The sequence below is a fragment of the Rhamphochromis longiceps genome, linkage group LG23 (assembly GCF_057381845.1).
Source record: "Rhamphochromis longiceps isolate RC_006_pf linkage group LG23, R_longiceps_female_GT1.1, whole genome shotgun sequence".
Lineage (NCBI taxonomy): Eukaryota > Metazoa > Chordata > Actinopteri > Cichliformes > Cichlidae > Rhamphochromis > Rhamphochromis longiceps.
The window spans coordinates 34626068-34642589 of NC_140578.1; the positions used below are offsets into that span (position 1 = coordinate 34626068).

The window sequence follows — 16522 nt, forward strand, 5'->3', positions numbered from 1 at the left end:
AATAAATCAGCTGTAGGCCCTACAGTTTAAAACTTACAAGAGCAAATGTATTGATTCCTTTCCCGTACACCCTCACAGGTATGGTTTTTGGTTCTTCTATCTCTTTTTCTTCTTTTATATGACTGGAAAGGAAATAGTGCCTGTAAGAATAACTCTTTCTCTAACACACACAGTAAATACGATACTTTGTTGACACATGAAGGAAGTGTACCTCTTAAGGAGGGCGAGCCATTTCTCCTTCTGTTCTGCTGAGCTGAAGGGAAGCACAAACATCAAAAGAGCATCATGTATCACTGCAGACTGTGTGTGTGCGTTCATGTGCGTCAGTGAGTGGGTCATAATACTAACTGTTTTGCTTTTTTTAAGTACAGCAACTTGCAGCATTCTGCAGAATTTCAGGTTGCAGGTCACAAAGTCAAGCTTAGCTAGAATCTCAGCCTACCAGATCAGCTGATCTCAGTCCCAGCCCTTTCGCACATCCACTTCACGCAGGTAGGGTGTGATATTTAGTTGCTTTGGTCTGCACACAGTTGCCGCAGATCTGCAAACCACTTTGCAACCCACTGATCTATGTGTCTGTTCTGTGGGTCTTGCTGGTGCTCATGCCACACGCAAAATATGCAAACTACTGCAGACGGTGTTACTGCTTAATCCATGACTATAAAACTTTTACAGCCACAGTACACCCGCTGCTTCACAGTCTGTTGCTAACGTTCTCAGCAACCACTTCTAAGCCTGCTGTTAAGGCTCAGGTAGCTGCTGCAGTATTCACCTGAACGATAGGTGTCACCACACAGACAATACCAACACATAACCGCCGATATAGGAAAAGAGGAAATCCAAACTGAAAGCCAAGACATTGCAGAGTGCAGAAATAAGACCTAAACTGCGGCATGTCCCAGCAGTTGTGACGTCAAATTTGTCGCACAGCTCCAGGTGACAAGGGGTCAGCGGTGAGCATAAAAAACAGCCTTAGTCTTCCTTCAGAGTAGGATTCCTGCAATGACTTCAGGCAATGTGGTGTTACTTCTCTTGACAACATCAAGTTGATGTCTCCCAATTTTCTTTTTCTTTAGTGAAGATTTGATGCAAAACATAAAGGCGTTACCCTTTTTCTCTTTGCTAATGGGTTCTTCCAAGATTTCCTGGAGCAAAGCAACACTCCAAAACATACTCATTTAAACCCCACACCCCAAATTCTACAGATTCAAATAAGTCCAAGACATTTTGACTAACCCTGCTAACAAACAGAAGAACAAAGAAAAAGTGTCACATATCTAACAGAAAATTTACTTGCCCTTTGTTTCTGTCCTAACCAAGCTGACATGATTCAGGGTGCATCAAATCCTGCTTTGTAGCTCAATCAGCGCCTCTTGGCCTATATTCTTACTCTGCTGCTCAAACTTCATCAGCTCCCTGGACATATAGATAACATCACCTGGCAACTGTGGCAAAGATCAGCATGTCTCTCTCTTCCAAGACACGTGGAAGCTCGAAACAAACAGAATGCTAAAGGCAAAAAAGTCTCTTCTTCCACTATTCAAATGTTTAAATTGACACTTATATGTATATATATATATATATATATATATATATATATATATATATATATCGTGAACCTCAGTTCACGATGAAATACTTTTACTCCTCATCATAAAAGCAGGAATCAGAACTTCCTTTTGAAAATAATGGATAAGAACAAGGCCTGATGTGTTAATGGTTGCACGGTAGGATGTCACTGAGCTCTTTTGCCTCATCCTGTCTGTTTTCTCTTCCTTTGGCATTTAAGGTCAAGTTTACAGCATCAGCAGCATATTTTCTGTGGAAACATAAACACCTTCACAGCTGTTGACGTGAGGCAGCATCAGCGTGAACAAAGTTTGTACAAATGTCGTTTCTGGGTCAACCACATCACAATGAGCCCATGTTAAGGACTTCTAAACACCTTGGTATAAAAGAAAATGTGTTAAAATAAGTACAATTCACCACCGTGTATGTGTGTGTGTGAATATTTGTGTCCGTATGAGTGCAGCATGTGTGTAGTACTGCTGTGCATCTTTGTGTGTGATACCTAAAGGTAGCGACACAGTTGCAGGTGGGCCACCCCATTACAAAGCTCCTCTCTGGGTTTGTGCTACCCTCACACACCTCGTCCATGCAGCCTGCCGTCCACATCTCACACACACGCACCTGGGCTTTCTGCTTGAAGTGGTTGGCTGACCTAGGAACAGAACACACACACACACACACCTTACACTTAAACCTTACACCCAGGCATTAACCTAATTACCGTGTGAAGGACAGGAAGAACAGCCAAAATGTTCCTAATCTGCTTCACAGAAAGAAAAGAATACACACACACACACACACACACACACACGTCGGGTATTCATATCTTGTGGGACATCTAATTAACATAATGCTTTCCCTAGCCCCTTAGCCTAAGCCTAACACTTTGAGTCTCAAAAATGCCTTCAAACTTGTGGGGACCAGGATTTTGGGCTGTTGATCCACAAGTATAGTGAACTTCTAATTTCTGGTCCCCACAAAGATATGAATACATGCTCACACACAAACACGCACGCAAGCACACACACTTGTGCTTACTTAGCTTTGGCAACCACCAGAATGTCAGTAAAGAGGAAGAGGTGTCTGTCCTGAGTCTGCATCCCCGTCTTTAACTGAGCATGTCCTTGGAGAAGAAACGACCTATCAGAACTAGTCAGGAAGGACTGGATCAGCGGACACGTCTCTGGACACATGGGAACCAGGAAGCTTTCTCTGGAACATGAATAAATGGAACAGATTAACCTCAATACACTGCGACAACTTATGATACATCTCTTTCACTTAATCAGTGGGGTTCTCTATGAGTTTGGTGGTTTTTCCAGCAGCCCTTCACATTAAAAGCTTTGGCTCTGTTTAAACTAGAAGAACAGCAGCTTCTTCCTGCTCTGCTGCTATTCCAGCCAATAATATCAAATATTATGTGTTAATTGTCTGCTGTGGTTCAAAAGCGTGCAGTTTGGGTAATTGCACCAAGGTCGAAGACCATCAGCAGTACATCAAAGATGACAAGCAAGTGATGTCCTTCAAGGAGAAGCTGCTCAGTTACATGGCAGGCCCTCCCCAAATCACTTTACTCTGAAAGTTTTACTTGGGGAAGACACTAAACCTCAAGCTGCCTTGAATGCATCACAGTGTGAGGGTGCGTGAAGGTTCTATAGGCAAAACAGAAGTGCTTAGCTGAAGTAGAAAAGCATTGTATAAGTATCAATCCATTTATCAAGGGTGGAATTTCAAAGAAAAGTAAAGAACACCAGTTACAACAGTGAAATTCTCTCCACTCATTTCTTCTCACATTTAGTAATTTAATATGACTAAAGATCTTTACAAACAGAGCATATTTAAGCACTTTCACAAAATGCTAACAAACTTATGTAGCACTGTACTGTAATACTTTTAAACGATAACATTCAGAGTTCATATGTTGGTTTATAACATTTTTGAAAGTTGAAATGATCTCAGCATATCAGTGAGTTATACTATCAGATGAAAAACACAGCATTAATTTACATGATGATCTAAGTCACCTGTTAATCTTTCGAGGCACTCTCACAATAGTGTCACACTGTAGGACGCTACATCCTTCTTTTATATACAGTCTATCACTGCGACCCCATACAGAATCCAAAAGTAATTAATGTTTGCTTTTTTTCCCTTTTGAAATTAAATGTTAATTTTTAAGATAAACTGTATGTCATCTGATGGGAAAGGGGAGTAGGAACCATGAATTGTACTTGTTATTAACCTCTGGCTCTCTTCCACAGCGGTTCTCTTATCCTGTCCTCATTATCTCACCCCAACCGGTTGCAGCAGATGGCCGCACCTCCCTGAGCCTGGCTCTGCTGGAGGTTTCTTCCTGTTAAAAAGGAGTTTTTCCTTCCCACTGTTGCTGGAGTCGCTAGAGGAGGTCATATGACTGTTGGGTTTGGCCTTGAGGCGACTGCTGTTGTAATTTGGCGCTGTATAAATAAAATTGAATTGAATATAAATATTGTACCTGAGACAAAAGAGCAAACAGCCTTCACCTGAATGCTTCATGCCTCAGGAATGTTCTACTACAATAATTACTTTGATATGACCTGTGCTACCACTTCTTATTTAATAGAGTAACTTGTTTTTGAAGCAGCGTGACTCACTTATAATGCTAAGCAGCAGCTAACTCATTGGTCGAAACTTTTCTGTCTTGTAAGAAGATATTTGGAGGTTTACAACATTAGTTTATCTCAAAGCATCTTTGGACGTCCCTGTAGGTAATAAAAAAGAGTCAGCCTCTGCCTCTTAGGCCGAGAGGTTAGTGTCTCTGTTATTAGATTATTCACTTCAGATCTCTGGCTCTTTCTGGCATCCTTAATCACCCAACACAAGATAGCCTGCAAGTACATCAAAGCACTCTCCCTTATGTAAAGTTCACGGGAGTCACTGGTGAGTAGGGTGCGAGTGAAGTACTCTGGAAGCCAGAGAAGAACTTTTAAAAGTTTTATTGATGAAATTTTTGTTTTTCCCTCACTGGTCTAGCCCTTTTTCTTCTGCTATTTTTACAATATAAATTCCAATTCGTATTAACTACTAATTAATTCTCAGGCATCTCACTTATACTGTTAATTGTTTCACATTTTATATGAAGCATTACTCAGTTAATATTAACTAAAAAAAGAAATAGGATGGAGACAAAAGTACGTAGGTAATATAAGTTAGGAACATGAACCCTAATTAGTGAAAATGGGATTCCTGTTAACAACCACACTTGTAACGCACTTGAAAAGTATTTAATATTCCTAAAATGTATTTGAGTAAAAACAGAATTACATGATGAGACAAGTCATAAACAGTCATGTACTTAAGATGCTGCTGTATAAAGGAAGTGGATACCAGATTTAAAGAGCCCATTAAACTGCTTTACAACTGTGTGGCTCACTGCACATGTACAGTGTTTCTAGTATGCACTTCCATTCGCTTCTTAAAACTAAATAAATTTTTTCAGACCTTGGAAAGGTTTTATATACCCACACTGAATACAATTATGTGCAAATCATTTAATCTACACTTGAAGTTCTGAACCCCACTGTAACTGGGTTTGTTGTTACACCACAAATGCACGTTAAAGCTCAAGAAGACAAGAAGGATTTTATTTTCTCTAACTTTCCTACCGCAAATTGTTATTCAAACAATTTGGGAAAAAGGCCGAGTGGTGCTGCTATCTCTCTTCATAAACCTGTGCCAGCATCTCAGAAGTCCACTAATTAATCATATTGTTCCAATGGGAACAAGAGTCTACGTAGTAAAGGCACCCCGCCAAAAATCAGTCCTGTACCTTAAGTCCTGATAAACCTTAAATTCTTGAGTTTTTGTAAGGACCAAACAAGCAAAAAATAATGTGTTAATTAGTGGGTTTCAGGACTGCTTTGAGCCTATTTGGTTACCTTTGGACAGGACCAGGCAAACGCTTTACCCTTTTTCCAGTCTTTATTTCATGCCAAGCAACCCTATGAGTAACTTAGAAATGGTGTCATCACCAGCAGAGCAGCTCCACACCTACTGTGTACATGATTTACACGTTCAGCACTATCTGCAGCACATTTAGCATAGTAGTATCACAGCTACTCTGACAGAGTGCAGTCAGGTGGTGTCTTCATTGTAACTTGCTGACTAGTTTTATAAAATTCTTTGTTGAAAATCAAATAAATAACCCCGTCATCTTCTCTTTTTATCTTTATTTATTATCACACAACATACAATATGAGCTCATACGTTGATATCTGAATTGACCCACCTACTCTGTAGCTGATGAATCTAAATTGGATATTGATGTGAGATGGATAAAGTGTATAAAAAACTGTATGAATAAATGTTTAAATGTGGTTTGTCTAAAGGTGCTTTGAGTGGTCACTGGAAATGTGCTATACAAGTGCCAGTCCCTATAAATGTATGTGCCAAAATGTAGAGCTACAGTTGCTTTATAGTTTGCATACACTCACCAAGGGCATGAATGTCATGACAATTTTGGCCTTTTAATCATTTCTTTAAACGGTTCCTGTTGTAGAGTGCACTGATTGCACAGCAAACCTATTTAATGATTTGTCAAAACTTTGCAAAAGTCTGGGACAAGTCCCAAACTGTCATCCTCAGAGAGAAGAAGGGAGGAAATTGGTTAAGATTGGTTAAGATCAGGGGTCCCCAACTCCAGGCCTCGAGGGCCGGTGTCCTGCAGGTTTTAGATCTCACCCTGGGTCTACACACCTGAATCAAATGATTAGTCCATTACCAGGCCTCTGGAGAACTGGAGAGGTCATTTAGCCATTTAAATCAGCTGTGATGGATCAAGGACACATCTAAAAACTGCAGGACACCAGCCCTCGAGGCCTGGAGTTGGGGACCACTGGTTAAGATGTTCAGCAACAACCCATGAACTTCAAGGCTTAAGCCTGCCATGAACTGGAAACTGCTGGAACACCAGTGTCCTTGTCCACAGTGAAGCGACTTCTATAACACCATGGACTGAAAGGGTGCCTACAAAGACAGGAGCCCCTGGTCCAAAGTTGACACCTCCAAGCTTGAGTAAAATTTCAGCTTCCAATTAGGGCAAGAAAAATGTCTCTGATGAAAGGTTTTATGGTCAGATGAACAGACGTAATGCTTTCAAACATAAGAGCGTTGTGCCAGCTGCCAAGCATGTTGGTAGTGGCATCATGCTCTGGGGCTGTTTTTCGGCAAATGGTACTGGTACATTGCACAAAGTAAATCAAATAGTGTAAAAGGATGAGTCCACCTAAAATTTCTTCAACTTCACTTCAAACCAAGAAGCTAAACAGTTGAAACTTGGAGACAACTGGGTTTTACAATAAGGCATCCTGAATACACAAAGAAACTGGTTTTGGAATAGATAAAGCAATCATACATTTCAATTGGCCTTATCAAATCCCTGATCCCAACCCTGTTGATGTATAAGTATGCTTAAATGCTGGGTCCATGCCAGGAAACCATCCATCCATCTTCATCCGCTTTATCCGGGGCCGGGTCGCGGGGGCAGCAGCCTAAGCAAAGAGGCCCAGACCTCCCTCTCCCCAGCCACCTCCTCCAGCTTATCCGGGGGAATACCAAGGCGTTCCCAGGCCAGCCGAGAGATATAATCTCTCCAGCGTGTCCTGGGTCTGCCCCGGGGCCTCCTCCCGGTGGGACATGCCTGGAACACCTCACCCAGGAGGCGCCCAGGGGGCATCCTTGTCAGATGCCCGAACCACCTCAGCTGGCTCCTTTCGATGTGGAGCAGCAGCTGCTCTACTCTGAGCCCCTCCCGGATGGCCAAACTTCTCACCCTATCTCTAAGGGAGAGGCCAGCCACCCTTCGGAGGAAGCTCATTTCTGCCGCTTGTATCCGCGATCTCGTTCTTTCGGTCACTACCCACAGCTCGTGGCCATAGGTGAGGGTAGGGACGTAGATCGACCGGTAAATTGAGAGCTTCGCTTTTACACTCAGCTCCCTCTTCACCACGACGGACCGGTGAAGCGTCCGCATTACTGCAGCTGCAGCCCCAATCCGTCTGTCGATCTCCGGCTCCCTTCTCCCATCACTCGAGAACAAGACCCCGAGATACTTGAACTCCTCCACTTGGGGCAGGAACTCATCCCCGACCCGGAGTGGGCACTCCACCCTTTTCCGGCTGAGAACCATGGCCTCAGATTTGGAGGTGCTGATCCTCATTCCCGCTGCTTCACACTCGGCTGCGAACCGTTCCAGTGCGAGCTGGAGGCCCTCACCCGATGAAGCCAACAGAACCACATCATCTGCAAAAATCAGAGATGAGATTCTGAGGCCACCAAAGCGAAAGCCCTCCGCCACTTGGCTGCGCCTAGAAATCCTGTCCATAAAAATTATGAACAGAACCGGAGACAAAGAGCAGCCCTGGCGGAGCCCATCACCCACCGGGAACGAGTCCGACTTATTGCCGGCAATGCGAACCAAGCTCTTGCAACGGTTATATAGGGATCGAATGGCCCGTAGCAATGGGCCAGACACCCCATATTCCCGCAACACCTCCCACAGGACACCCCGAGGGACACGGTCGAATGCCTTCTCCAAGTCCACAAAACACATGTAGACTGGTTGGGCAAACTCCCATGCACCCTCAAGTATCCTGGAGAGGATAAAGAGCTGGTCCAGTGTTCCGCGACCAGGACGAAAACCGCATTGTTCCTCCTGTATCCGAGGTTCGACTAACGGACGAACTCTCCTTTCCAGCACCGTGGCATAGACTTTCCCAGGGAGGCTGAGGAGTGTAATCCCCCTGTAGTTGGAACACACCCTCCGGTCCCCCTTCTTAAAGATGGGGACCACCACCCCGGTCTGCCAGTCCACAGGTACTGCCCCTGATCTCCACGCAACATTGCAGAGGCGTGTCAACCAGGACAGCCCTACAACGTCCAGAGCCTTCAGGAACTCGGGGCGGACCTCATCAACACCAGGGGCTCTGCCACCAAGGAGTTGTTTAACTGCCTCAGTGACCTCGCCCCCGGAAATTGGCGGGTCATTCCCCTCATCCCCAGACTCTGCTTCCTCCTCGGAAGACGTGTCAGTGGGATTAAGGAGGTCCTCGAATTATTCCTTCCACCGCCTGACAATTTTCTCAGTCGACGTCAGCAGCGCTCCGCCAGCACTATACACAGTGCAGGTAGAGCACCGCTTTCCCCTCCTGAGACGTCTGACGGTTTTCCAGAATCTCTTCGAGGCAGTCCAAAAGTCTTTTTCCATGGCCTCTCCGAACTCCTCCCACACCCGAGTTTTTGCTTCAGCCACTGCCCGAGCCGCATTCCGCTTGGCCTGTCAATACCTGTCGGCTGCCTCTGGAGTCCCACAGGCTAACCAAGCCTGATAGGACTCCTTCTTCAGCCTGGTGGCTCCCTTCACCTCTGGTGTCCACCATTTGGTTCGGGGATTACCACCACGGCAGGCACCAACCACCTTGCGGCCGCAGCTCAATGCAGCAGCTTCGGCAATGGAGACGCTGAACATGGTCCATTCGGACTCAATGTCCCCAGTCTCCCTCGGAATGCTGTTGAAGCTCTGCCGGAGGTGTGCGTTGAAGATCTCGCGGACTGGGGCCTCTGCTAGATGTTCCCAGCACACCCTCACTACGCGTTTAGGTGCACCAGGTCTGTCCAGCGTCCTCCCCCGCCACCTGATCCAACTCACCACCAGGTGGTGATCAGTTGACAGCTCAGCCCCTCTCTTTATCCGAGTGTCCAGAACATATGGTCGCAGGTCTGCTGATACGATTACAAAATCGATCATCGACCTACGGCCTAGAGCGTCCTGGTGCCACGTGCACTTATGGACACTCTTATGTTCGAACAGGGTGTTCGTTATGGCCAAACTGTGATTAGCACAGAAGTCCAATAACAAAGCACCGCTCGGGTTCAGATCAGGGAGGCCGTTCCTCCCAATCACGCCCCTCCAGGTCTCGCTGTCGTTACCCACGTGAGCATTGAAGTCTCCCAGCAGGACAACAGAGTCTCCAGGTGGAGCACCCTCCAGCACCCCCCCCCCCCCCCCCCCCCCAGGGACTCTAAGAAGGCTGGGTACTCTGAACTGCCACTCGGCGCATAAGCGCAGATGACAGCCAGGACCCGTTCCCCGACCCTAAGGCGCAGGGAACAAACCCTCTCGTCCACCGGGAAAAACCCCAACGTACCGGCAGCAAGCCGAGGGGATATTAGAATACCCACCCCAGCCCGCCGCCTCTCACCAGGGGCAACTCCAGACTGAGACAGAGTCCAGCCCCTCTCCAGGAGACTGGTTCCAGAGCCCAAGCCATGTGTAGAGGTGAGCCCGACTATATCTAGCCTGTACCTCTCAACCTCACGCACTAACTCAGGCTCCTTCCCCACCAGAGAGGTGACATTCCATGTCCCTATTGCCAGTCTTGGCAGCCGGGGGTCAGTCCGCCAGGGCTGGGTCCATGCCAGGAAACCAACCAATTAAAATTAATTTCAATTTTCTTGGCAGAATGGTAAAAAGTGAATATTTTCTTAATCAGAGTATAACATCAAGTCAATTAAACTTTGGGATAAACTTCTGGTCAGTTAAATAGCAGAGGGGTTGTTAATCAGTTTCAGGTGTTTCGGTGTTAATAAATGAACCACAGGGGGACCAGAGGGGGAGCAATGACACAACCCCAAAAACAGGAATGGTTTTACGGCTGGAGACCACTGACCTTTTTTCTCCTCCTCATCTTATGTGACTGTTTTTTTTTAACCAGTTCTGCATTTAGCTAGATTCAGTGTCGCTACTGCTACCATGAGGTAATACCTGGACCCTACAGAGGTTGCACAGTTAGACCCATTAATCAGTTTCACTCAAATCACATGTGACAGATGTGAAAGGTCCTGGAGAAGCTGTGGAGAATGATATGCTGCCTGTAACATTGTTCAGCATGACCAGTTTGGTGGTGGTCAGTGATGGTCTGGAGAGGTGTATCCATGGAAGGATGCATGGACCTCTGCAGGCTGGGTAATGACACCCTCACTACCATTAGGTATTAGAATGAAATCTTTGGGCCAGTGATGCTGGGTTCCTCCTAGTGTATGACAATGCCTGGCCTCATATAATAAGAGTATGCAGGGAGTTCCTGCAGGATGAAGGAATTCATACCATTGACTGGTCGCCGTGCTTGGGCTAAACCCAATAGAACAACTCTGGGACATGATGTTTTGGTCCACCTGGAGCTGCTAGATTGCACCTCAGGCTGTCCAGGAGTTCAGTGATGTCCTGGTCCCGATCTGGGAGGAGATCCCCCAGGAACATCTGTCGTCTCATTAACTCAGATGTCAGGCGTGCACACAAGCACATGAGACACACAAACTACTGAGTATCATTTTGAGTTGCTGCAATGAGCAGTGACAGCCTGCCACTTCTTTTTTCATTTTGATTATCAGAGTTTTCTTTGAATTGCCATCAAACGATCTGCCATCCTTTCGTTCCTAACACATTACTCAGTCCACATGTCCAGCGTGATTTTTCCCCCCACAGAACTCTGATGTGTTCTTTTATTTTTTTGTGCAGTGTATTTGTGGATTAGAGAAAAAACTAAATAATTTTGGACAAAGAACAGTTCAAAGAAAACATTAAAAGCCCAAAATTACCATGACATTTATGCCTTTGATAAGTGTATGTAAACCATCCACAAGTGGTGAATTTGTTGGACAAAATCACAGTGAAGCTTGGAAACATGCTAAGAAGGTGTGAACCAGCTACTATTAGGTTTTAACAAGGTTTTCTTCTTCACTTTCCCAGTGCATATGTTCAAAGACAGAGGCTATTAATAGCTACCTGATCCTCTGATAAGTATGGCAACAGGAGGATTATCTATCCTAACAGATCCAACACCTCACTTAGGGCGTGTGTGTGTGCACGTGTGTGAGAGTGTGGCTTCAGGGTTTCATCAGTGGCCTGGGCTGCAAGAGGGTTTCTGAGAGGGTTGTATGTGACTCATTCACCCTACTTTGGAGACACTAAATCTATCTCTGCTCAAAGACTTTCAACCTCAAGTGTTTCCGATGACCAGTGTCTTTACTGTTCTTTGTCAAAAGGTGTCTACAAAGGTTTAAAAAACAAGGCTAACAATTAAATTGTATTAGTATAATTTTAGACTTATATTTAATTTACAATTAAAGCTGTTAACTATCAATGCAGATGGTTGTTGCTTTAAATCACAAACACTGTGACATACAGGTGCCGCATATTAAGATCATATGGTGGCTCCAGTAACTAGCTTTACAGTGAAAAGTAAATGAAACATAGATACCAGAGTCAGCCTGACCATGTCTTTTACAGTACCTGGAGAGAGTCTTGGACCTGGTCAGAGCCTTGGTGATGACCAGAGATGGGGCGGACTGACGCCGGTAACTCTGAGACTTTGTGCGCTAAAAAAGCAAAAGAGAAAGATGGCTGATGAAGGGGGAGGGAAACATTTCTAATATTAAAATTGCATTATTAATGCAAAGCTACCAAGCTCGATACGCAATATTTTTTCACATTTTTACTGTGACATTCATACCACATGGCATCCATCAAAGAAACTATTTTGCAATTAAAAATTACGACTGTGTATGGTATATGGAGCTTTGTTGTTTCTGATTGGCTGGTAAGAGAATAACACCTCACAAGAAATGAGAATGGTAAAAAAAAAATAGCAATGGTGGAAAAAGTATCGTAAGAACAATTGCGAAGTTGTCTGCCACAAAAAAGAGACATGCTTGTCAGCCTCGATAATCTACCTAAATAATGTCATTTAAAGTTTTGGTTTAGTACTGCAACTCACACAATATCTGACCACACTGCTTAGTGAGTGCTTACTGAGAGTTGGACTCGATTTACACTCTCCTCATTTGTTATGCAAGTGTCCTAATGTTCAACACATTCATCACAGCATCAGGGCTGACTATGGCCTCCAAAAGGACAGGGACAGCAGAACTGAGCTTAAAACACAAAGGAATGCCAGAGCATTTCACAGCAGCCTCTGTTTGTTTTTGCCATGACAGTTCTGACCTTTCTCACATGTTAGTAAAAATCCAGTGTGTGTAAAAACAACATTTTTCATGCTACCTTCCTACTTTCACTTGCTTGGGACCATGTTGATATCCTGTTTTTCTTTACAGGATCTGATTACCCAGGTTTCCCACATAAGGATAATTAAAGTTTCATTGAATCTAATTGTAGAAGGATTTGTCAGCATGAAACAGGGCTGCAAACAAACATTACATAACTACAGTTCTTTCACTGGATGTCAGAATACCACACTGACTAACACAATCAGCTAATACATTGATCAGTGGTTTTTGGACAGGTTAAGTGGGTTAAGGTAGTCTTTTGTTTTGTGTAGTTATTACATGTAAGTCATAGATATGTGAAAAGTGTGAAAACACATTTTAAAGATAACAAGCTCTTAATCGTGCTAGCAGCTCCATCATTCTGTGATTTCATAAGTCTACTGCTAATGTCAGCAGGCTAAAAGAGGTTACAGTGGTTCCACTGACCATAATTAGCTTGTCATTAGTGGTATTTATCATGTTTCATATAAACAGTTTCACATATAAATGTGTCTCAGGAACAAATGTGAGCAGCATATTTAGCTAAAAGTGCAGTCAGGTTGCATTTTGGTGACTGTGAAAATTTTTAAAGAATGGTGCAACTGTGTTAACTGCAATAACTTTTGGGGATAACGCCGCTAAATTAGCCTAATATCAATGATATTGGCTTTTTGAGCCATTGGCTTATTTCAAATAAGAAGACATCTATCAGTAGCAGTGGCAAGTTCTTCTGTTGTGATGCATTAATGTGTTTCTGGATGTTTGAAGAAAGTGTAATTATTAGTTTAGCAGTTAATTTATAATGGTTTGTTTCCCTGACAATCAAGCAGATTAGCTTACTAGCTATAGTGCCAGCTTGGTCATGTGACCTTTCCTGGCAGGGTTGTAGCAATCCCTTGCAAAGCTTGACAGGATTCATCCTCTGGGGACCACGAAAGCCTGTATCATTTCGTGTTAATTCGTGATGTCACTCTGTCCAAACACTAACCTTAGAATTCTAAATGTGGGAAAACCTCAGTCCGTCTTCAGCCTACATCCACCATGCACGTCCACACATTTTTCACAATGTAATAACATTGATTTAGCTAGGTCACAGGCTGCTGAAACATTCCTTGTACTCCAGTTACAATATTACAATGTTACCTTTCAGTCCTAAAAATACACCAATGTTAGCTTCCGTGAAAAAGTGGGTTTACTGTGGGAAACAGCGACTATAAAAACCCCCAATTTGTCTAACATAAACATAACCTAAAAATAGTTTAAAAAATAACTGTAGTGATGATGAACTCACTAATGTAACAGGACAATTGCTCATGCAGCTTTCTGCCCTTTCCACCAGAGTTTATAGTATTTACACAAACCGTTTTCCTTACACTGACACCGTGTTTCTGCATTTTTGCATTTTTGACTCAGCACATTCATCAAGCACAGCTGATGTGTAACAGTTATCACTAAACCAAGGACAGAGCGCTGGCTGTGCAGTGAAGGAAGACTTTGTACCACAACTTTTTACAGTAACTGCAGAGAAGAATCACTGGGAAAAAATACTTTCAATGAATGGAACAATATGTATACCTATAATAATTAAAAGCTATTTTTATTACTGATCTAATTAATTGATAGGTTATTTTTAGTGGTGGCAGTAATACTGCGTGGTCCATTGAACACAACAGTCTGATTTTTGATGGGTAACAGTTTAATTATTTCCACTTTTCTGTCTCCTCCTCACTTCAGTAAAGGATTAAAAAAGCTTTAAATAAATGAAGTGATGTTTGATGTATTACAGGGCAGCCTGTACAGGACAGTGTGCCTAAGGAAATAGCTCTGAAAAAAGCAGAACACTATATTTGGTGTGTGTATAATATCATCATTATTAACTTTTAAAAACGTGTTAATCTGTGATATGAATTCTCTCGCCATCTGCCTTTTGTCTTATTTTCTGCAAGTAAACCTCCACTCATTTATCGGATAATTACCACCACAAAGAGTCACAAAGTAGTGACACTTCTGAGTCTAATTGTCAGCGGGATAGTTTTAGACCATCATGAAATACAAACAAACACAAAAACAATTGATTTGCGACACTGGCATAACAAACAGAGTCAAATTCTGTCTGCACCACATAAAGCTACAATTCTTCACAGTTTCTATCTTTACAAACTGAAACAAACAAACATTTGATGCTTTTTACTCCAAAATAAACTTGAATGACTACCTGATGATCAGAATAGATTAGCTGTGGACTGACAGCTACTGTTTCCAATACAGAAGACACTGCATTTATCATAGAAATGGTTTCGGTACACAGAGAATAGTTAATACCAGTAAAACTGAAACGCATGCTTTGACTAAACAGCCTGGGGATGATAATCGATAACAATAAAACCCTTTAAATCTGATTAGCATTTGAACACATGTATGAAGTAGTTAGCCTGCAGAAAGAGTAAATGTGAAGTGTATACAAGACACACCACATTTGAACACCTCTTTAACTCACACGTACCGTTTAAATGCCACAATTATCTAAACAAATACAGGAATTTATGACATTTTAAGTGTTTATTTTGTCGACAAGGCCATGACTAAAATTTACGTCTATAAATCTATTCATTCTATAAGTTCATGTATTAATGTCTGCATTAAGAAGTTTTTATTTCTTAATAAGTAAAATAAATTGATTAAAATAACTTAAAAAGTTATTTTACTCTTCTTATGACCCATGAGTTAAAAAGAAAATTAAAATCAGAAAAGGGGCAGAATATCTTGAGATGATGTAATAATGACATCACAGGCTACCAACGTTAATAATCAGTAGGTTATTAAAACAGTCTGATGACACACTTTGTTTAGATCAGTGTTTTACTGGAGCTTGAAGACACTCATTAGTTTACAACCTTGATTTATTTTTTAATCTTATAAGTTGACCTCCTGTAGAACTGCAAAACTATCACTGACAAAATTTCCCAAAAGCTGCTTCGGCTGTTTGAACACCTGTCACACTGATCTAACCTCCCAACCGACACACTCATTCATAAAGTGAGTAGGCTGTCCCTTTTCACGCGATGTAATTAGACAGAAATGAATTAGAAGGAAGTCTGTCTTTACTTTCAAAAGAGCAGAACTGTCTGCTAAGGTGAGTGAAAACACAGACTCTTACGCGCAAACGTACCCGTTTGTGTTCCTGCTGCGCGCCGCCTCGACTGAGGCTGTCCTGTTGCTGCTGTGGAGACATGTTGTCCATCCAGCCTCCAGACGCCCTCCGGCTCACTGTCCAGCTGTCCTCGGGTGATGCAGGAGTGAAAGAAATCCCATTAATAAACTCCGACTCCCGGAGATACGAACCATTTCACCACAAGCTAAAAACTTGTTTGCGATTAGATCGCGTGAAGGAAAAACTACACGAAGGAAATTTAATATTAAAAAAAGAAATAAAGAAGGAAAAAAGGTCGGGAGGAAAACTAGCTCAGGTTTCGTCTATCTCTTTGCCATCAACGAATAGCCGTGCTCATGCGTCTCCTGTCTAGATTATCAGTTGCTTTGCCACTTCTTAAGGCGTCTTTACGCATAGAACGGAGGCGGCGCCATAACGCTGCAAAAAATAGGTCCACCTATTTTTAACCAAACTGTTTCATTCACTCAGCGAACAATCAGATTTACCCGAAAACAAACAATGCTAAAGGTATGATAAGCTGTTTGCTTAGGGGATCAGCTTTTATCGAGAATTCTACAGGGATTCAGCAAGTGGGCCAATGAAGTTTCATTACTCAAGCAAACAACATTAGAAAAAAGTCCCGTTATTTTTACTGTCAGCTCGTTACTGTGTGCTGAATGAGATCTCTGTAAATGAGTTTATGTGTTATATTGGTCTCTTGTT

At 42.9% G+C, this 16522-nt stretch overlaps 1 protein-coding gene across 2 annotated transcripts in view; it reads right to left on the reverse strand.

Annotated features, from left to right (window-relative positions):
* LOC146642461 (rho GTPase-activating protein 20-like) overlaps positions 1–16522 on the reverse strand; it is a 41393-nt gene that overhangs the window by 14960 nt on the left and 9911 nt on the right. For both annotated transcript variants that reach the window (XM_085397837.1, XM_085397835.1), the window contains exons 2-7: positions 15818–15923; positions 11897–11982; positions 2608–2781; positions 2072–2221; positions 212–253; positions 38–122 (exon numbers count right to left, since the gene is read on the reverse strand). In XM_085397837.1, the coding sequence (XP_085253963.1) occupies positions 38–122; positions 212–253; positions 2072–2221; positions 2608–2781; positions 11897–11982; positions 15818–15889 (609 nt within the window). In that variant the 5' untranslated portion in view covers positions 15890–15923. The remainder of the gene's footprint in view (positions 1–37; positions 123–211; positions 254–2071; positions 2222–2607; positions 2782–11896; positions 11983–15817; positions 15924–16522) is intronic.